Source organism: Lissotriton vulgaris, unplaced genomic scaffold (genome assembly GCF_964263255.1).
Source record: "Lissotriton vulgaris unplaced genomic scaffold, aLisVul1.2 SCAFFOLD_908, whole genome shotgun sequence".
Taxonomy (NCBI): Eukaryota; Metazoa; Chordata; class Amphibia; order Caudata; family Salamandridae; genus Lissotriton; species Lissotriton vulgaris.
The window spans coordinates 451,702-473,802 of NW_028255349.1; the positions used below are offsets into that span (position 1 = coordinate 451,702).

Consider the following 22,101-nt stretch of genomic DNA (forward strand, 5'->3'; position numbering starts at 1 on the left):
AGGCATTTGACACTCTGGGATGGACTTATCTACAGGGTGTCCTGTGGAAACCAGGGTTCAGCCTGGATTTCTGTACATGGATACAGGTCCTATATGCTGATCTCATGGCCAGGGTGTGCCCTGGTGAATTTATTTCAGACAATTTCCCTGCTGAACGCAGAATTATATAGGTATGTCCCATGTCTCCATTATTGTTTGCCTTGGCCATGGATCATTAGCCTGTATGCTCAGGGAGCGCGGATTGCATGGGGATACTAGAACACGGACTGCTCTCAGATAGTCTCCATGTATGCAGACAATACTATGATTTATTTGAAGGCATATCCATCACTAATGCCAGCAATTATGTCAGCCCTGGATGATATCGGTCAGGTATTCAGACCTCAGATCAACAGGGGGAAGTTGTGCCATTTTCCTCTGTTGCAGACACTAGCACCTATGTGGGACCTGAAGATATGCTTTCTGTTCAAGACAGTCTACATTTTGTTATGTTTTGTGACTTCTTCTCCGCCCAAAGAAAAAAATACCTGCTACCAGTCCTAAGAGAAGCTGGCTTCTCCCAGGTGAGACCAGCAATGCTATATTTACAATCATTGGGCAACATTTGTATTACTTTTGCCATGGCCAATTTCCTGGTGGCAGCAACCAGAGCTAGAAGGAGCATGAATTTGGAAAATTTATGTACATAACTGGTTTTTTAAATATTTTAAATGCATTTATTTAATCAAATTAACTTGCTTACAAATGAAATTGTTTAATTCTTTTTTAACTGTAAATAATACTGTTTTTATGTACTTTGTATGATTTTATCAAATCGAATAAAGTTAATTTGACTGACTGACTGACTAATATGCTCACCCCTACCATGGGCTTGGCTTACAATACATTTAAGTACCTAGGGGTCCATGTAAACCATTTGGAGAAAGATCTGGTGGATGGTAAACTTGGTAAGGCACTCACATCCATCTGTCTATCGTTACCCTTATGGAGGCAATTGCCGTTATCACCCATGGGTAGGATTGGAGAGGGGAGGAGGGATGGGGTGACATGCGGGACTGGTGATATTGGACTTACTTATTTTATATGATTTGAAGTTCGATTTCTCTTTCAGTTCCTCATTACCCTCTTAGGCTAATTGTATTTTACATCATATTGTACATGCATATAGTTATTCGCATGTAAGGATGTTTGTGAGTGTCTATGAGCACTATTGTGTAGCATATTCCATAAGATGTCATGCAATAAGTGATGTCAAGTTATTTCAATGTCTGCAAGTATCTGTTTTGAATAAAATCAACAAATAGATTTTTTTAAAGCATTCAACAAGAAAACACACTTAATTGGATGGAAGGGCAGGAATTAAATTGAGGTTCTCAGTAACTGTTCCCGATCCACTATGTCGGTCTCACAATATTCTGTCTGCCACAGAGATATGTGATAACAGTAGGGATGAGCAAAGAATTGCGCTCTGCTGGTGAAGTTCACAGAGTTTTGCCCACGCCGCGCGGAGTTCCGCAAAACTCTGCAAAGTGGCATGGAGCTGAGTTTTTCTCTTGAGCGCCTCGCCAATATTAAGTTGGCCAGTGCTCACAATAAAAAATCACGTGGTAGAGCTCCTCCCGGCATGATTACTCATTGCAGGCAGTGGAACCAGGTCATGAGCACTTACGTTGAGAAATCTGCTGCTCATGTTGTGGAAGCTGCCACTCGAGTAGAATGTCTACTCAAGCAGCAGAAAGCAGCAGCGCCCTCTGGCGCAATCCCTAGTGCCTTTCGCACAGGAGAAACCCTCAGCGCTAAAAATCAGTGTGAGAATCGTGACTTAACAGACTCCACTGCTGGCAGAACTCCATGGAGCACGTCGCGATTATCCAGCATTTCACGGAGTTCTGAGAAGTAAAAGTCTGCTAACTCCTCCCAGGCCTAGATAGCAGCCGCTCTACCAGTTAATTCTATCTGTTCTGTTGAATCAATCATAGGTTCAGTTCTTAGTAAATCCATTCGATGGTAGGGATAATAAATTGCAGAATTTAAACTCAATTAGAACTTTAGAATTTTGAGATCTCCTTTGAAGACAAGGGAGTAGGTTTGGGCTTATAATGGCTGGCATATGCCCGGAGCTCCAACATTCCAATCTTTGTCTTTCTGTTTCCTTCTTTTTAAGTTAAAACAGTTTACCCATTTTGGGTGGAATGTTCTAATAGCCTTATAGCCGTTCTACCTCGGCTATATCGGTTATTAAAATCAGCGTTGGCTCGGGCTATAACAAAGGTGAGAGCCTTAAACAACCGATATAGCCCTTGGCAGCAGGCTATAAGCCCATATGATAACTCGCTTGCAAGAGAACTTCAAGACATTGGAGACTGCATTTCACTGACCAGTCTGTTCTGATTAATTAAGTAATGCACTCATGATATTATAAATATTAATGGACACTCTAAAGACAGAGAACTACGCTTCACTCTCTAAGGATCTACAGCTTGACTAACTATGGTATTCAAACTGCCACAGTAATATATAGGGTACATGAGGTTCAGGCCAGCATGAGCACTGCTCTCACATCACAACATAAACTGCTTACTGTACCAGCTAATGTTTATTACACTCCCACAGTAGATGCCACCTCCTAACCCACCATAGAGTAAATCTAACTCATGAATTACTCAACTAGTAGTAGGGCTCAAAAACTAAGCAATATTATTTCTACATTGTTTATCATAAGGGAAGACACAAAGGAGTTTTAAAATTCAACGAAGAGCAATAGGAAGTAAATGAATACACATTCAGTAATAGACAGGAAGTTCAAAACATCAGAGCTTTTTACAATCTTTAAAAAATACTGAGCCAACATGGCATATTGAGAGTACATAGAGGGGGAGTAGTATTGTCACCTTGACCAGCTACACATATTGAGATGGACTCAATAGCAACACACAACCTTACACCAGTTATAAGCAAGTAAAGAGCATGCAGAGCACAGTTAATGTGAGGCTAAATATGGAAGGAATTTAAGAAAGGTGACAACAGGAAAAATACACACACAATTGTAGAACAGGAACAAAAAGATTAATAAACAGCCATCATATTTTTATTGGTGTCTTTTCTAACATCTGCTCCAGACAATAGCCAATGAGGCGCAAATTGTCTGTTGACAAATTCATGTTGTTGGTGTATCCGCTAAGTAGGTATGGCTCACAAAAGGATGCATAGCATAAAACATGCACTCACAATAACTTCAACCACTTATAATTTTCAACTTGAAGCAGTAGAATTTTACATTCCAGGCTCAGTGCCCTACTGTGATCAACGCAATGTATTTTGCCCTCTTATTTAGCACATTATACCAATGAAAACAAATGTGAAAGTGAAAGAAGGATAATTTGTAAAATCAGCATTTAAAACTAAAAATACTCAGACCTGTACATATATTTACAAGTGTAACAATTCTCCTTTCAAAAGATGTGCAAGTGTGGACTTCCCTGAATCTATACACTACTTTGCCAACAATCATTGAACAAGCTAATCAGTATGACGACTGTTGCCAGCCCAGAGAATTAAACTTAGGGATGGTGGGTACCATCCATAAGTTTAACGCTACATTTTATCTTACAACGAGCCCAAAGGCAGTTTTGAGAGCATACACAGTATTCTACCAGATCATTCAGCTAATCTGAACATTGAGAGCAATCATAGACTTGAGGATCTGTCCAGCTGAACAGAAGAATGTCAGGAAACAACAAAAACGAAGTGGGCCAAAGATGAGGGCGCTACATTATTTTACAATAACAAAGAAGTCTTACCAGAATGTGGGATTGTCCTGAAAAGACCTCCAATAGAATGCTACCCCTCTGGCAATTTTTTTATCAACCAGATTAGATTTGAAAATAGCCAAACTACACTCAGATTAACCTTATTTAGGGACCCTGAAGGTGAACAACTCTCAACGTAGTAATAGTTAACATGTACATCACGCCTCTAGGATCTAAGAAAAAGGTAAAATGAAACGTACTAACATAATATCGAAACACAATAGCGAACAAAATGAGGCAGAAGATTTTAAAAGAGATTTCAGTTTAAACATAACAAAATGCTGTTGGAAATGGCCCTTTTTGCAGGGTTATCCCCAAACGTTTTGCTTCTTCCTCCTTTATTTTTCCTGACCTGTGGTTGTTGGCAGTAGGACTCTGGGCACTTTACCACTGCTGATCAGTGCTAAAGCGCATATGTTCTCTGTATAAATTGTTATTGTGATTGGTTATCCATGATTGGCATATTTTTGACCAGTAAGTCCCTAGTAAAGTGCACTGAGTGTGCCGGGGCTGGTGATTCAAATGCTACTAGTTGGCCTGCAGCACTTATTGTGCCACCCACATGAGTAGCCCTAAAATGGTGTCTCAGGCCTGCCACAGCAGTGCCTGTGTGCAGTTCCTAACTGTCATGCTGACCTGACCAGTGTCCCCACTGGCCAGGCCTAACCCTTCCTTTTCTGTACACATTGGACACCCCTATGGAAGGCCCAAGGTACCCCCCTGGGTAGGGTGCAGTGTATGTGAAAGGTAGAGCATGCACTAGTGTGGGTGACATGCTCTGATAGTGAAATACTGCCAACTTCGTTTTTCACTATTGAAAGGTTATCTTGCCCAAAGGCTATAATGGGGAATGCTGTGTATAATGTTTACCTGCATAACTTCCCATAGGAGCAAGATAGAAAATTAAAGTCTGGTATCCCTAAACTCAGAATTTAATAACACATCTTTTAGGAAGGATGTTTTTTAAATCTTGTGTTTGAAATCCGCACTTTTAGAAAGTGGCTGAATTCTTGTCTGACCTTTTTGTGTGCCTTGGCCTGTTTGTGAATTGACTGTCTGGTTTGTGAGTGACAGGGGCTTGAGTGGCTCCCAGAGGCTGAGTGAGTCAGCCCTAGGCTGAATAGCTTCATCTGCATCATGAGTGGTGGGAGGGGTAGCACCAGGGCCTGAATAGGGCTGTGTCTGCCTTCCACAATGCTGGCTCCACCTCCTGCTGGGCAGCTGACAACCCTGCCCCTCTCTCTCAAAGGAAAGAAGGAGTCAGGTAAACAAAGTGCTCCAGAACTGACCAGAACTGGTTTGGACTAGGCCAAGGCCTCTCTGCCCTCAGATAACAAAGAGAATATTGGTATAAAAAGGGATACCCAGACCCCAGAAAATCAGATCATCCTGGAATCAAGAAGTAACCTCTGCCAAGGAGAAAGCTGGAAGACTGAAGAAGTAGGACTGACCTGCTGTAAGGCTGACCTGCTGTTGCTTTGCTGCCAATGACAGGGGAAGGACTTTGCTGTTTCTGAGTCAACTTGCTTGAAGAGATCTCCAAAGGCCTGAGGAGAGCTGGCCTCCTGTTAAGAAGTCCCAGGAACAAAAGGACTTCACCCCCAGCTTCCCCCCTGAACTCTGCTGTGCGGGTTCTGACCTGCCTGGAGAGCTTGATCCATTTGTGGGTCCTCTGGAGGTTGTTTCCTGCTGTTTGGAGAGCTGGAAAAGAAGAAAAGAGAAGATTCACAATTTGCACGCATCGCTCGCTTGTGGAGTGCATCGTCAACAGTGCAAGAGAATTCCCGTTGCAGCGCATGTTGCCGCTGCAAGAACCGACGCATCGTTTGCTTGCGGAGCTCATCGCTCCGGTGCGGGAAGATTCCTGTTGCTGCGAATATTGTCGCAGAGCATGTCGGCACAGTGAAAACCGTTGCACCGCTTGCTTGTGAATTACATAAAGAGGAGAATAGATCTGCCCCGTATTTGATCAAGTCTAGGCTCAGTTAGAGTCCAAAATCTTCAAAAGTCACCCATTTTAACGCTCACCAATTAATCAAGGTCACATACATTTTAGACAGAGGCACTTTTATAGAAAATATATCATTTTTATTCTTAATTAGTTCATATATTTTTATATATAACACAATTATACAAAATCGTTTTTTTGAAAAATTTCATAATGATAAGGTAAACACCCATCAACCTTCCAGCATTCAAACTTCAACAAACTTCATACATCGCAAACAATCATACTCATACAATACTCATTCAAACATTCAACTCAGATGGAATTTGAGGTAAATTGCTCTGAGAACATCCTGAATATTCCTCTCAGCCATAGGCCGGGGATAGAACATGATAAATTCAGGGTAGATGGTTTCAACGCTTGCTTGTGGATAGCATCCCGTCGCTGCGAACATCGTCGCAGAGTGCAGCACCATCGCATCAAGGGGCCATGACAGAAGAGGATCAATGCTGCGCCGTGCATCGCCGCTGCACCGAAGATCGTCGCATTGTGCCTGTGCGAGACGCATCCTACCGGAGAAGCTGCGTGCCGGAATCCACACAAGGTATCGCATCGCTCCCCTTACAGATCGGATTAATCGCAACACGCCCGCAGCTTGCAGCTAGGGTGTCGCATCGCTTGTTTTTCAAAGCTTCAGTTGTCACTTGGAACTTTTGTCGCAACTACAGGTACTTTGGGCTAAAAGTGACGCAACTGTGGATTATTTTGACTCAAAACCTTGAACTCTTTTCAAAGATTTATTTGTGAACTGTGTATGTTGGATTTTTGTTGTTTCGGTCTTGTTTAGTTTAGATAAAGATACTATATTTTTCTAATCTGGTGTGGAGTCCATCTGTGGTGTTTTCACTATGTTACTGTGAGTGTTGGTACAAATACTTTACACATTGCCTTAGATAAGCCTGTCTGCTCGTGCCAAGCTACCAAGGGGTTGAGCAAGGGTGATCTAAAGAGTGTATCCTCCTTACTCTGACTAGACGCAATGGTCCCTATTTGGACATTGGTACCTACCTCTGCCAACTAGAGACCCCCGGATCTAACAGATGCTCAGTAGAGGATGATTGATTCACCTCTCAAATTTGCCTTTGCTTCATAGTCAACCCAGTTTTTTCTGGATGCTATTTTTATCACTATGATACCTCCGTGCTTTGTGACACTGGTATTCCGTGTCACAGTGCATGATCTCCAGCAAAAAATAGTACTGGTAAAATTGATTTCACCAGAGTAATTTATTAAACTTTCCTGTCCTGTAAGTCTGTGTTAGATGGTGTAGGAAAAGCACAAATAGCATTGGAGTTGACTGTTATATTCGGGCTGTAGTGACTATTTACAGCACCCACAATTATGACAAAAAGATATGGCTGCAATTACACAAGGGGACTAGAGTAGATTTAAGGATCTGCGTGGGCCAACTCCCCACTAATTATTCATATCACAGAAAAGACCACGGGTCCGGAGTCAACTAGAGGTCATACAAAATACTGGGTGTACTCTACCTCTACAATGGGGATTTCCCTTTTAAGGACGGTTCCCCTCACACACCAGAGGTGTCATGCTTCATCATAGGGTTGCCTCCTCACGTGAAAGACCTAGTCTCCACGTGGGCTACAGCCCCCTCACTGTGAGGGAGGAGCTCAGGGATGTTTTCATTGAGAAGAGGGCTGGTGTACTAAAACCCTATGTGAGCCTGGTGTGTCCAGACAAAGGGTGCAGTGCTAGAATGTGAGTGATTAAAAGTGGCTACGGGTTAGCTATACTGCAACTTTATTCAGCTACCCGATGTCAGGATTATAAACAGTAAATAGCTGGTAACCCAGGTGCCGCCATTAGAGGCATCTGTGTAAATGCTAGACCAACATGTTTCGGCCATAGGACCTAGCATAGTGTCATGGCCTTTTTCAGGGTCAATAGTACATCTACTGCAATAAATAAGTGCAACGAACGTGAAAAAGCATGAGAAAAACACATGCAAAACAACATATGTTAGGGTTATACTGAACCAGTGAATTTTACTGTTCAGTATGTTTAAGCTCAACCACTGTAGGTTAGAGAATTCACCACATCTGTCCCTGCAGTATAGCCATATGGTACGTGCACAAAAACAACAGAATGGGTGGGTTCAGGACCGGATGCCACACGTCCCCCTGTTCCTTGGGCCTCAGTAGATTCTTCTCGCACAGCAGTGCTGCTTTGGAAAAACAGCCACAAGAAGAGCGATGCATTGATTTTCTTGGAGTTGCATTGCTTTTCTAGCTCCCAACAACGGGAAGAACCTCCAGAGGCCCAAAACAGTCACAAGAACCTCTTAACAGGTCAGAACAGGCATACAGCATAGGGGCAGTATTTCTCCTCCAGTTTCTCCAGCTCTTCTCCTTGGCAAAGGTTCCTCTTGATTTCAGAAGTAGTTTTCATCTCTGGGCTTTTAGGTCTAATAATTATACCCACAAAATGCATTTGTTCTCTTTGTGCAAGGGTCTCTGAGCCCAGTCCAAACCAGTTCTGTCCTCACTGGTGCAGCATGACCACAGGGGGTGGAGACAGCATTGTGCAAGGGAGACAGGCCCTGTTCTAAGTTTAGCCACAGTCTATTTAGCTCAGCTCTGAGTCATCCAGGAAGGGCCAGGCATACCTCACCCCCCCTAACCTAGTGGCTGTCTACAGTGAATGCCCCTCCTGAAAAAGGCCACTATGGACCCTGGGATCCTAAAGAACTTCCGCCCCATTTCCCTTCTTCCTGCTCCTGCTAAGATGCTCGAGGCCCACCTCAATCACCAGCTCAGTGCCTTCCTTGATAATTCCAGCCTGCTAGATCCCTCTCAGCATGGCTTTCGGAAGGCACACAGCACAGAATCAGCGCTCACAGTGGTAGTCAATAACATCCGCGCTAAGGTCGACAGTGGTCAGACGACCCTTCTGATCCTGCTCGACCTTACAGCCGCATTTGACACCCTGTCTCTCACCATTCTGGCCACCCTACTTAGTGAGATGGGAGTGGATGGGTCCGCTCTGAGCCTCCTAACTTCTTTCCTTAGTCAGCGTGAACAAAGGGTAAAACTGGGCGACTTCCTCTTCTCCCCACCAAGCCTCTGCAATGTGGGGTTCCTCAGGGCTCATCTTTGAGCCCCACCCTTTTTAACATAAATGTGGCCCTCTTGCTTGGCTTGTAAGATCTTTTGGATTGGAAGTCTTGTCGTACGTGACGACACCCAGATTATGGTCTCCCTCTCGCAATCTGTGGAGAACACAGCCTCAAATTTCAGGAATTGTATGGAAGCAGTGGCAGACTGGATGACCTCTAATTTCCTCAAATTAAATGGGGAAAAGACTGAGGTCCTCATCTTTGGAGGTAAACAAGATGTCTGGTCGACCGACTGGTGGCCCACTGCCCTTGGAACATGTCCCAAGCCCTCCCTTGTTGCTCGTAATCTGGATGTTATCCTTAACACCACACTCTCCTTTGATAAGCAAGTTAACAGGACTGTTTCTACCTGCTGTGGTGTCCTAAGGATTCTGAGAAAACGTACACACTATCTCTCCCTGGAAGCACGTAAACAAGTCTCGGTGGCTCTCATCTCCCCTCGTCTGGACTATTGTAACACCCTATACTTGGGCATTAGCAAAAGACTGGTCCATCGCTTACAAGTTGTCCAGAATGCAGCAGCAAGGTTTGTTGTTGACGCTCCCAGGCGGTCCTCAGGATCCTTGATTAGAAAGAACCTTCACTGGCTTCCTGTGCAGGCCAGGATAAACTTCAAGGTTCTAGTTCTTACTTTCCGTGGTCTTCACGGATCTGGTGCCGAAGACATTAGGTCTCTTGTGTCTTTCTACACCCTGGGCAGGACCCTGCGTTCCGCAAATAAAAACTGTCCCTCGAACCGCCAGTGCCAGATGGGGAGGGAAGTCTTTTTCTTCCCTGGCCCCGAAACTCTGGAACTTGCTTCCTGCAGAACTCAAGGGCCTGGCGTCCCTAGACTTGTTCCGTAAAGGTCTAAAAACTTGGCTCTTCGCAGAAGCCTACCTGTAACCCGTCATCTGTGTTCACATCTCACTCCGCTGTTTTCCATCTTATGCGCCTTGATGCCTCCGGGCAAAGTCGCGCAAAACAAATTCCATATTCATTCATTCAATGCACATCCCCAGCCCCAGTCACTATAAAACCAGACAGGCAATACACAAACAGGGAGAGGCACACAGAATAGTTAAACAAGAAAATGCCTACTTTCTAAAAGTAGAAAAACCAACTTTCAGAGGAGGGTCAAAAGGGAATACATTTAAAGACCATTCAAGTTTAAACCCCTACTGAGACTGTAAGAAACACTTAACAACTTCAAGGTCTGGAGTGAAGCTGAGTCTACTAGGTCCTCAAAAGAAACAATGTAGACTGAACATGCGTTGAGCCAGCCCACGGATGATCAGAGGACACTGAGAAATAGACTTAGATTAAAGTCCTATCAGCCCACCCTCATTGCGGAGCATCGTCATTTAGGACATCAAGAACCCAACCGGTGTCTCCGTGCCTAGATGTATTGGCTGGATACCACTCGATTACAGGTTCAAAGAATGAATGAAAGTGTCCTCGCCATTAGCGGTGCTGGTACAATGCAGTGCAGTGTGAATATAGTGAGTGAAGTTAAAATGACGGTCAAGGCAAAAAAAATAATTTTTTATTCGTATTCACCTGGACGTCACATTAAAAAGGGTGAAAAACAGTGTGAAAAAATCACTGTAGTCTTTGCTTAAAGGTCAATGGGGCCAACATGTTTCGCCGAACTTATTGTAGTTTCACATTTAACTCTTTATGTAACTCAATCTAGAGTGTATCTTTGCAGTAGCATTCATACATCATTGGCCCTGAAGAATGCCGGTGGACTATCACCTTGCGGCAGAAACATGTTGGCCCCATTGACCTTTAAGCAAAGACTACAGTGATTTTTTCACACTGTTTTTCACCCTTTTTAATGTGACGTCCAGGTGAATACGAATACAAAAAATTTTTTTTGCCTTGAGCGTCATTTTAACTTCACTCACTATATTCACACTGCACTGCATTGTACCAGCACCGCTAATGGCGAGGACACTTTCATTCATTCTTTGAACCTGTAATCGAGTGGTATCCAGCCAATACATCTAGGCACGGAGACACCGGTTGGGTTCTTGATGTCCTAAATGACGATGCTCCGCCATGAGGGTGGGCTGATAGGACTTTAATCTAAGTCTATTTCTCAGTGTCCTCTGATCATCCGTGGGCTGGCTCAACGCATGTTCAGTCTATATTGTTTCTTTTGAGGACCTAGTAGACTCAGCTTCACTCCAGACCTTCAAGTTGTTAAGTGTTTCTTACTTTCTAAAAGTGCCATTTTCAAACACACAATTTAAGAACTCTCTTTACTGAAATTTGTTTTATTAAATTCTGAGTTCAGAGAGCCTAAACTTTACTTCTCTATCTTGTCCCAATGGGAAGTTACACTTGTAAGATGTTACAAAGCATTTCCCATTCTATCATATGGGGCAAGATAGCCTTTCAATAGTGAAAAAACGAAATTGGCAGTATTTCACTATCAGGACATGTCACACACACCATTACATGTCCTACCTTTCACGTACACTGCTCCCTGCCCAGGGGGGTAACTTGGGCCTACCATAGGGATGTCTTAAATGTAAGAAAAGGGAAAGTTAGGGTCTGCTAAGTAAGTACATGTGCCATGTCGACATGGCAGTTAACAACTTCCTTCATCATCTTTTTATCTTGCATCTTAGAATCATAGTCACACAACCAGGGCCAGCAGATATTTACCCATACACATAGCATTTAATACATTTGATTTTAGTACTAATATTTTGCCAGGGTACAGGAAAGGGGTGAAAAGGTTTTTTTTGTATTGGAATATTACCTAAAAGCAATTCCACAGAGTTAGTCCATGTGTGCATCATTGTATAATTAAATGTTCTCCTCTAACTCACCCAAAGCTTCTCCCAAGTAACTTCAACACTTTGTACCTCAGTGATGATGTAAGATGTAAAACAGATGTGACTGATCATGGGAACACAACATGCGTTGGAGAGTCACCAAATAGAGCATCCGTGTGTGCATCAAGCAATATATCCTGAAGACCAGTGCCAGTATTCTGTTTTGTTCACAGGTGATCAGAATGGACAATGGCCCAAAGTTAACACAATGCTTTACCTTAGTATTTCAATTACGTGATTGTGTTTTTGAATGACCACCTTAAGCTCCATTGTATCAATACAGTAAAGTGTTTTTTGTCACAGGAAATGCAATAATACCCCTTACCATTATCCTTTCAGCTTTCGAACGTGGCCATTGCTATGAACCATACATACAAAATGGCAATTTTACAACATCAGATCCTACTTACAACATTGGAACAACTGTTGAGTTCACCTGTGACCCTGGTCACTCCTTGGAACAGGGCCCTGCAATTATCGAGTGCATCAACATGAGAGGTCCATATTGGAATGACACGGAACCATTATGCAAAGGTATGTTACATCAGGTCCTTTATTACCATCCTTGAGTGGAAGTGCCGCACCACTCAAATGCCATCTGCCTCTTTAAAATGTTTGTTTACTAGATTGATGTAAGGTGATATAAGTTTTTCCTTGATCTCTGCTAGGTGGAGGTAATGTAGTTTTGTAATACATTTAAGACTAGGTTCAAGCTTTAACTAAAGATGTAACTTTTCTGGGTGAAGATTTGGGGAGGGGAGTTTTTTCAACGAAATTCACTACCTAAAGTAAATCATAACCATGCAGTCATCAGGTAATGCAGAGAGTTAGTGAATCACTCTAAACTGTGGAGATTGGAGACAGATCGGTCATCTCTACTCTTTGTTTAGAGCTGTGCTATCTGAAGATCATATACTAACTGTTATTAGAACTTTGGAATGCTGGGAGTTTCATTGAAAAAAATAGAGTGCTCCTAGCTTCTAAAGTCCAGTAGAAGCCCAGAGCTCCAACAGTCCAATGTTGTCATTCACAGCTGTTGCCGTGAATAAAGGTCTCATGGCGCCCTAGGGGATTTCTACCCCCTTGGGTTCCGTGACGCGTTTGTTTTATTTGATAGAACATTCTGCCCTTTAGTAGTGGAATGTTCTAATAGCCCTATAGCTCTCTGTAGCTGGGCTATACCAGCATTAAAGTCCCGCTCCCTTGTTAAAGAAGCTGGAGCGGGCCTTTAATGGTCTGTACAGCCCGCTTCTCCGGGCTATAAGGCTATGTTAGAGTACGTGTTAGATGCAGCACAATTTGTTGAAGCAAGGTGTGCAGCTTCCTCCTGTGACTGTGTGTAGTGTTCATGATATGGCCCCAGGTGCTCATCATGATTCTTTCCTATAAAGATGCTCCTGTTATTTTCACTGTATTTTTGGTTCTTGCCCTATCCCTGTAACTCTGCAATATACTACATAAGCTGTAGAGAGTGCTTCTCAGAAACACAAAGCAGTTGTTGCAGAGTATTGTTTTTGAGTGTAATGTTTAAACCTAATGTTCTAACTCACAGGGCTGCCAAGCTAGTGTGTGGACTTCACATATGGGAATTGTTTCAAATCAGGCTCTTTGCTCCCTTCAGTGAATTTACACAGAATGGAACTATGATATGACCTCTGGATTAAAACATCTGCTTCCAATAGCTGAGGAAAAGATTATCAAAGAGAACAACTAGAAGGAAAACTAGATAATCTCAGTTTCTGCCTTTGACTATTTTAGTGCAGTAAGGGCATTAAAACCAAAGAAAATAACACAAAATTTCTAATTAATTAAATTAGGAGCTGAGGGATACTAATGGCGCCAGCATCACAGGGTTATCTGCATGAATAAAAACGCAGCGGACCTTCATTCTCTAAATTATTAATTGATCAAATGCGGAATAATGCATTTTTCTATAAGTACTAGCATAATTTACGAATATATGCCTAAAACATGTGCATTCATATTAATTCTAGGTTCAAGTATGCCTACAATAAGTCTACAATAACAGCGAAAACTATTAACATTTCACAAATACCCGAGCTGTAAAGGTTCTGTGGTTGCTATACTAGTATTGTTAAATAATAATGTTTCCATGATTGAAATTTTCAAAGTATTACTTTGCTTGAACAGCCCTTTGTGTACAGCAATTGAGGCACTTCTTTCATAAGCAATGGATGATTGCGCTGAGAACACATTTTCAACAACTGCTTGAATAACACCTTTTGCAGCTTATCCAGAACAGCCGTCAATTTGGCATCAATTTATAAAAATGGAAGGGGTTCAGCTCCCCTTTCAAATTACCTACTGTTAGTATTTGTTACCTTTTAAGGACCTTGTGGTCACTCAGCAAGTCTTTCTGGGGGAATTACCTGTGCATAGTTGCAGGCATCATTCAGGCTTAAATACATGCATGATCTAACTTGCACAGGTGCATAGCATTTCCAGTGCTGCACAGGGGAGATCCATGCTAGCTAGCAATCCATATATTTTAGTAATTTTGTGGTGAACAGAACATTGATGTAAGTTGTGCAGGATCTGAGTTCTGTGCAAGTAATAGGTCCACAATTATCTCCTTACTGGGAACCAAGCACTCCCACTCTACTCACAGGAGGTGGTGTTCGCTAGTAATCTCAGTTTGCTGACATGCAACAATAACACTCAGATGAAAATACCTTTGGTGAAATTCTTGAATCACATTTGACTCCTACTGAGTCATGACCACCCAAAATCAAAATGCCTCCACCTTTACTAGATGCAACACCACAATGTAAAGGTGTTTCATTTTTAAATACAGCAGGCATACAGGCTTTGTCTAGGTGTCGCCACATCATAATATAAGGTAAATGTAAGAAAATGGGTTATTAGCCGTACAGCATGTGAGCTCTGTACGAACAATAGGCTCATATTATCTCCTCACTAGGAACCAGGTACCACATGGTAACGCTTGGCTTTCTCAGGGTAGCACAGCAGAGCAGTCCAAGTCCTACTCGGGGGGGGGGTTGTTTGGGCTAGTAATCACCATTCACAGGAAACACAATAACAACACTCAATAAAATATTGTCCAGTCAGTGTTTTTTCTTTGAAAATGGAAAACCACATTTATTACACACACACTTTTGACCACAACCCCTCCAAAAACCGTAAAACCTCCCCCACCAGTACTGGATGGAACATTACAGTATATTGGAGTGTGTCATTTTAAATAAAGCATGCCTATTGGCTTTGTTGGGGTCACCTTATCAATATATAAGGCAAGCCTATTAGCTTTGTTAGGGGGCACTATGTTATAATACAAGGCAAGCCAATTGGCTTTGCCAATGGGTCACCACATCAATATATATGGCAAGCCTGTTGACTTTGTCAAGGGCCCACCACATTATTTGAACAATAATCACATTAGGATTCAGGATTAAAACCAATGGAATACAAAAGCACATTTAAATACATTAATTATGAAAAAAAGCATGGCTTGTTCACCATCAATCATTATCAATAAAGTATTTGGAATAAAACATTGCAAATCATAAACAACATGTTTACAAGTCTTTATTTTTCCACTTCAGCCACATAAAATGCTGCCAAATGACTAACCACTAGAGGTCCCTATACTCCTGAGCTGCAGCAAAAGCTAAAGCTTAGCTAGTGCTTGAGAAAACAGGCATTCTGTGACCTGGGAGACAAATGCTCAGTGAATCCATAAACACTTTAGGGGGAGTCTGTTGCACCTTTCCAGCACCCCCTTAAGACATTAATATTTTGTTGGTGGTGCCCCTGCCCTTCCATGGGGCACCACAGGCAAGCAGAAATGCAGGAAACCCAAATGGGGCATTATGGGCAGCTCCCAGGTGGACAAACATGAATATTTAAGTAGCAGGTTCACCTGCAGTTATTTTTATGTGTATGGCCTCTGATCACACATCATTTTGTTTTCTTTTGGGAGGATGGGTGACTAGGTCCCACCTGGCACACCCATAGCCATCCACTTTATAAGGACAGCGCAGGGAGGCTACTCTCATGCAGGCTAGCCAGCTTCCCGCTTGGCCATATCTGTTTCATGCAGACACAGGAGCTGTGTGCTCCTTTCCCTGCATTCATTCTTGCGGGAAGGCTTCTACAGGTGCTGGCTTCTTCACTGTCCCCAGTCACAAGCAAGGGGCTTGGGCGGCAGCATCTTCTCCTCATGTTGTTGGTCTCGATGTTATGGGGTCCTCAGGACAATATTAAATGTGCCAGGCCAGAAGGATGATATATCTGGGCTGAGATTGAGTCTGGGGAGGATGACCCAGTCCCCCTCTCTCGCAGAATTAATATCTATGAAACTGCACAGACTCAGGAAGTAGCAGAGGAAGCCTCATGTGCTCCATTTTCATTTAGACATGTTAAAATGGGAAAACATTTCTAGGTGCATAACTCTGTATCCATCCGTCCGATTATACATTTCTTTGGCACAGTTTGCTCCTGGTGGCAAACTCTAGCCTTCAAAAACATTTGCAGCAGGCATCCATGCCTCTGGAAGCACTTTGCAGGAATCTGGTTTTACTGGCTTCTTACATCAGTCTTCTCCTGTCCTAGCTTCTGATGCACATCTCATGCTTGTGGGACTTCTTGTGCAGCCCCTTCACTGCCATTCCGCAGAGCATGCCCCTGCCCACACTTACAAGTTCCAGAGTCCCATGTCTGTCTTGCAATGCACTTGGGGTGGCAGTGGACTCCAGATCTTCTCAAAATGGTCCTCAGAGAGAATCCGGGGGCCCCATATGCAACATATCCAGGAAAGACCCATCTAGTCCTGATGGTCAGCTGCAGTCAAAGTCCTTAGTGCAAAAGGGTCATCAGGTGACTTCTCATTTTTGCCGCTTGGCATTGCCAAATGGCAAGGTACATAAGTGAGGCCCCACTGTCTTGATCTTGGGCTAATCTTTCTCCTGGTGGTGAGTTCCAGTCACCAGAGACATTTTCGGTAGGGATTCTAGCCTTCAAATATATTTTACTGATTGGATTTTTATCATTTTGGTCTCATGTTATTTATTGAAATGTGTTCTATTTGTCTAACTGGTTTCGTATTTTCCTTGTCCTGTTTTTTCACTTTATTACTGATTGTGTGGTTCATAAATACTTTACACGTTGCCTCTAAGCTAAGCCTGACTGCTTATGTGCCAAGCTAACCACGGGTTAAGCACAGGTTAAAGTGACTTTAATGGTTAAACCTGACAAAGATTGTGGTTGTTGCTAAGTGAGGTTTCCACATCCTCAACCAATAACTCAATTTGTTACAATGGGATAACCCTCTCTTGTAGTCACTCCTTAACCAATTCTAGAGCAGCTCCCCTTTGGCTGTGTTTAGAGCCAAGCTCGCAAGTAGGACAAAGAAAACAGTTAGGCCTGGTGTGAAGCTCATCTGCTTGTGACAGTGTAAGCCACTTTAAAGATTAAGTAGTCCTTTAGCACAGCCCCTACACCATCCTGTCAAGGGAAAGCCAGCACCTTGCCACACCCATGACCTTTGTCCTCTGTCTGGCTGCATATTTTACCAAAGGGAAGCATCCATCTGCCAGGTGACCATTGAATAATTGTAAGTTTTAGCTGAAAAATGGCAAGTTTTTAAAAGTGCCTTCTGCTCTAGAGGTAGACACAATTAGATGTTGCCATTAAATTAGATTTTAATTTGGTTAGTATAAAAATTAGTTCTTAGATTAGTTATCCATCTGCTACCAATCCGAATTCAGCATTTTTCAAATGTAACAATGTAGCCCATTGTTTCCTATGAAGCAGCCCACATCGCCAAATTGAAATTACCCATTGGGATATTTCACTGTAAGGATATGTTCAACATTAACTTTTATATGTCCCACTTTTAAATACCATGTACTCTGCCTTTATGGGCAATACGGCCTGCTTAGGGGTGACTTATCAATATTTAAAAGGAAGGTTTAGGCTCGTCAAAAAGGGCTATTTTGAAACTGCTGGAGGCATGATACCTATGTGTGTGCAGCCTCTGGGTTGTGAACAATGGTAGTCTCTCATGCGTAACCCGCAAACGTGTTCACGAGTAACCAGCCCTTTCCCCCTTACCCTCACTGCGCCACAGTGTCCTTATCCTAAAAGACAGACACTGGCGATAAAGACGCTCAGTCCACATACAATGAAATTACCATGCATGAGACTCGGGTATTTAGACTCACCCACAGTAAATGTCAAAAACCAGGTAATCAAAAGCAAACATTCCTCGTGGACTAAATGGGTGGAACTCATTTGTAAATATAGACATGCTGAGAACCATAGGAAGAACTGGGTGATAATGGCAGGTGGTTCATCACCATTCAATTGGAAGCTTACGGCCACATGAGTAGGTATATCACTGAATGTGCCCTAGTTATGGGAGGCTTATCATTAACCAAGAAAGCTCAAAGTGATAGTAGAATTTCTGTGAGTGAGTCACTGGCATGCTTGACGTGCAATAGAGAACAGACTCCTTAGTAATCTTACCAGGTTTTATCCACTCAGACATGACCACAGGGAAACTAAAGGCTCTCTAGTATAATCATCAGCTAAAGAGATAGATAATATAACGTTATTTTATTTAATCTTTTCCCTGCATTGCTTAAAGTTCCTATAATGGTATGATCCCTGTCCCATCTCATCATATCTCCTTTTCTCCTACTATACTTTCTACAGGTGCCATTTCTTTTCAACCTTCCCTTTTCCACTCTCTGTACTTTTCTTTTGATCTTCCACTTCCCAGACTAAATAGTCCATGTGTGAATTCATTCCCTTTCCACAATCAGCTGTGAGTTACATACCTTTATCTCTGTTCAGGACATGTTTAAAGTTTGGATTGTTTGTCAAAAGATTATCTTAAATTTTACGTTTGCTGGAACAGCTAGTTGTATATAAGGTAATTAAAGAGCTGACCAAACTAACACATGTTAGAAAAACCTACTAACATTGGCAGATGACTTAAAACGATTTCCATTTTATCTTCCACTCTTCTAAATGAATTGCACCTTTCTATAACTACCTTAACTTTCTCACTAAAATGATCCTCTAACTTTTGAAATGTTGCTTGGAAAACATCTAACTGCTCCCTTCACCTGTTCTCTCTCCATGGTAACGCTGATTCACCAAACTAAGGGGCCTATTACAATGGCCGGCGGACTTTGTCCGCCTGCCCCCGCAACAGAGCATGGGACCGACCTCCGAAGTTGCAGCAGTCCTGCTATGCAAATTAGGATGCGCCTGCCACACTGGCAGGCGCATCCTCAACATCCATAACATTACCATTGCGGCGGGCGGTGCTTTAACCCCTTCCACGCGGGGCTAATTACCCCCTGGTTATGGGGGAGGGGGGCCGCGCCCAGCTCGTCAAGCTGCACAGTTGAGCTGGGCTCTTGACTAGCTGAGCTTGTCACGACTCTGCCCACTCCCATGAAGCGCCCACACAGGAAGGGAATGAGCCCTGCGTGGGCATTCCGCGGCAGTTATGACGAGCTCAGCTCAGTTCGTCATGAGCACAGCTCCACTGGGCCTGATGACGAGCTCAGTTCGTCATAAGCGTCGAAGGGGTAAGCAGCACCCAACACAAAGTGACAGGCGCAGCGCGGTGCGGGCCACCTTGTGCATGGTAATGATTGGGGGTACCATTGGTACCCCCCAGTGCAGCCACCCACCCCCCACCCCCTGGGGCCTACAATGGGCTCCCGCGGAGATCCACCATGGAAACGCATGCATCCTCATATGTATGGCGGTGCCTCCAACGCACCACCACCATACTCAATCCCTTTTCCGCCTGGCCGGCAATCCGCTCCATACTAATATGGCGGGGTTGAACCAGGGACATTTGGCGGGCTGGCGGTGGCGATCCGCCTAATATCCTAATGGGCCCCTAAGAGAGAAATGGAGGTGGTTACGACATACTCACAGCTGCCATCATCAGGTAGAAAGTTATAAAATGAGCATTGCAAAGACCTAAACAGAATTATAGACTGTATGTAAGTACAGTCAAAACAAATTAACATATGATTGGCATCAACTAGGAAGCATTGATCTATGAATATAACATTAATATTCATTTTTTTCAGTTTGTTTCTCCCAATGTATTTTGCAATATCTGAAAATAAAAATTCTCACAATTCCTACTGGTAAACTAGTACAGGCCACTGCCTCTATGACTCTGCTGCTCTCTACATATAGGCATGCTAGTCCTCAACGCTTCCCTTAAATGGCACTAAGTACTGGAAAATGCTTGTCCAAGGAAACAGCTGGCCGCAGGCTTTGCAATGATTGATGCCAAACACACTCTGCACATAAGGCAATCAGTGAGAGAAGATCAGTCACCCTCAGATCAGAGCGATGCCTTTCCTTCCACTCATTGGAGAGAGGCTGTGGTCCCCAGCTCCATCTAGCACGACGACAAACATCATGGTGTGCCTTCGGCAATCACTGAGTGAAGATCCGTTTTACTTTAGACCAGAGTTTAATTTCAAAATGGAATATGTTCCAGTAGTTGGGAATTTAGCTACAGGCGTCATGTAGTTGTGTAAGAAGCTAGACGAAGGAAAGGCAAGCAACGAGTTTACTTTGGCAAGCATCTTAGAAGGGTTCAAGCCCTGATAATTGAGTGATCCTGTGCCTCGAATGTTACTTTAGTAGATCCACATGAAACAAAATTCTTCATAAGGTGCCAAAAAGATATTGCAATCAAGTAGAAGAATTTAAAGACTACTTGAAGGTCAGAAATTAGCTAAGCTTAATGGGGGCAATGATATAGAGGAGAGACAGTAGTTTCCCTCCAAACACTATATGACAACATAATAGACTTTGTCCATGACAAAAAACAAGATATGACACTATGGTAGAACACAAGGTAAGATGTTGTATCAAATGTGCTTTTAGTGATAAAACGAAAGTGTTAAGGAGATCACTTCTGTCACTTGTGAAAGTGCCCCTAAAATATGAAAAGAGTTGCTTTGTGTGTTGTGGACTACTTAACTGCCCAGATTTGACAGCAGTGTACCCCTCTAATTATTATTCCTTATGTTCAACAATAGAATGTTTGAATGCACACTTTCTTGCTTGTTTTCACAACTGTGTAATGAGATGTACAACTAAGCAAATCAACCAATTACCAATGAAAGTTAGATAACAAGCACTGGCACCAGCTTTGGCCCTGAAGCACACTCATATTCAGGCACATATGCACACGTGATCAGACAAATGTTATCACTCGGGGCAACAGAGCCAATGACAGAAGTGGACTGATCAATTGCCACATACTGGAAGTGGAGTATAAATAACACTTATACAGACCAGTGGCAGAAGAGGGCTGACCCAAAGCCCTCTCTTTATGTATATGGAATAGGCCTTGAATGGTGGACTGCTATCACACCGTGTTAAAATCTGCAAATGTATTTTTTTACATTAAGTGTCATAGATTGCAATTTTCAGGCAATGAATTTAGGTGTTGATTCCTTCCTTTGACAAAGTGTAGGGATACAACATATCTGAACTGCATAGCAATAATACTTGCTAGAATCTCTTGAGGGACAGGCATGCATATATGTGTGTGATCCTGTGGTGTGGGGATATTGCTCCATACATTTTTTTCAATGAACATAAACTTCACTAACTTAAACATCCAGGGCAGATTTGCAGCAGTTACCGGGTGTTGGGAAGGGCGCATACGCAATCTTTTGTCAGTGTACATTCCTCCTGGAGTACAGGACCCAGCCTTCAAGGATCTGGACAATTTATTGCTATCCCTTCATGGTGGAAAGCTCCTTATGTGAGGAGATTTCAATTCCATAGTGTTGGTTAGCTTGGATAGATGGCCACCCAAGACGTTAACAGAAACGCATACACAGGTTTAATAATTTTCTCACTACAGTAGGCCTACAGATTCCTGGCATGCATTTCATCCCACGGAGAGACAATATAGGTTTTACTTGGGACCCACAAAACGCAATCCTGCATAGACTACAGAATCACACCAGCAGATCAGCTGGGTTACATTAGAGAAATTACCCACCTAGCCCGAGGTATCTCGGACCACACACCCTTATGGGCTCGGGTGGAAGTGGGGGAACCGTTGGTAGGAAGAACCGCCCAAATCAACCCCTTGTATTTTAAGGTCCCTAAGATACGCAAGAGTATTATCATCGACACTGAGAACTACTTTTATGAAAACGGTGCTATGGGAGGCCTATAACACGGTCATACGTGGGACCACTGTGGTTCTGTAATTCTCAAACCTGACTCCATTTTAGTCTTGCCCTCATGTAGGCCTGTGAAGTAGGCCACACA

At 43.0% G+C, this 22,101-nt stretch overlaps 1 protein-coding gene across 1 annotated transcript in view; it reads left to right on the top strand.

Annotated features, from left to right (window-relative positions):
- Positions 1-22,101, top strand: part of SEZ6L (seizure related 6 homolog like) — a gene marked incomplete at its 5' end in the record, with an annotated part of 799,882 nt that overhangs the window by 427,068 nt on the left and 350,713 nt on the right. Inside the window, one exon of the mRNA XM_086951928.1 lies at positions 12,121-12,315. Within this exon, the coding sequence (XP_086808054.1) occupies positions 12,121-12,315 (195 nt within the window). The remainder of the gene's footprint in view (positions 1-12,120; positions 12,316-22,101) is intronic.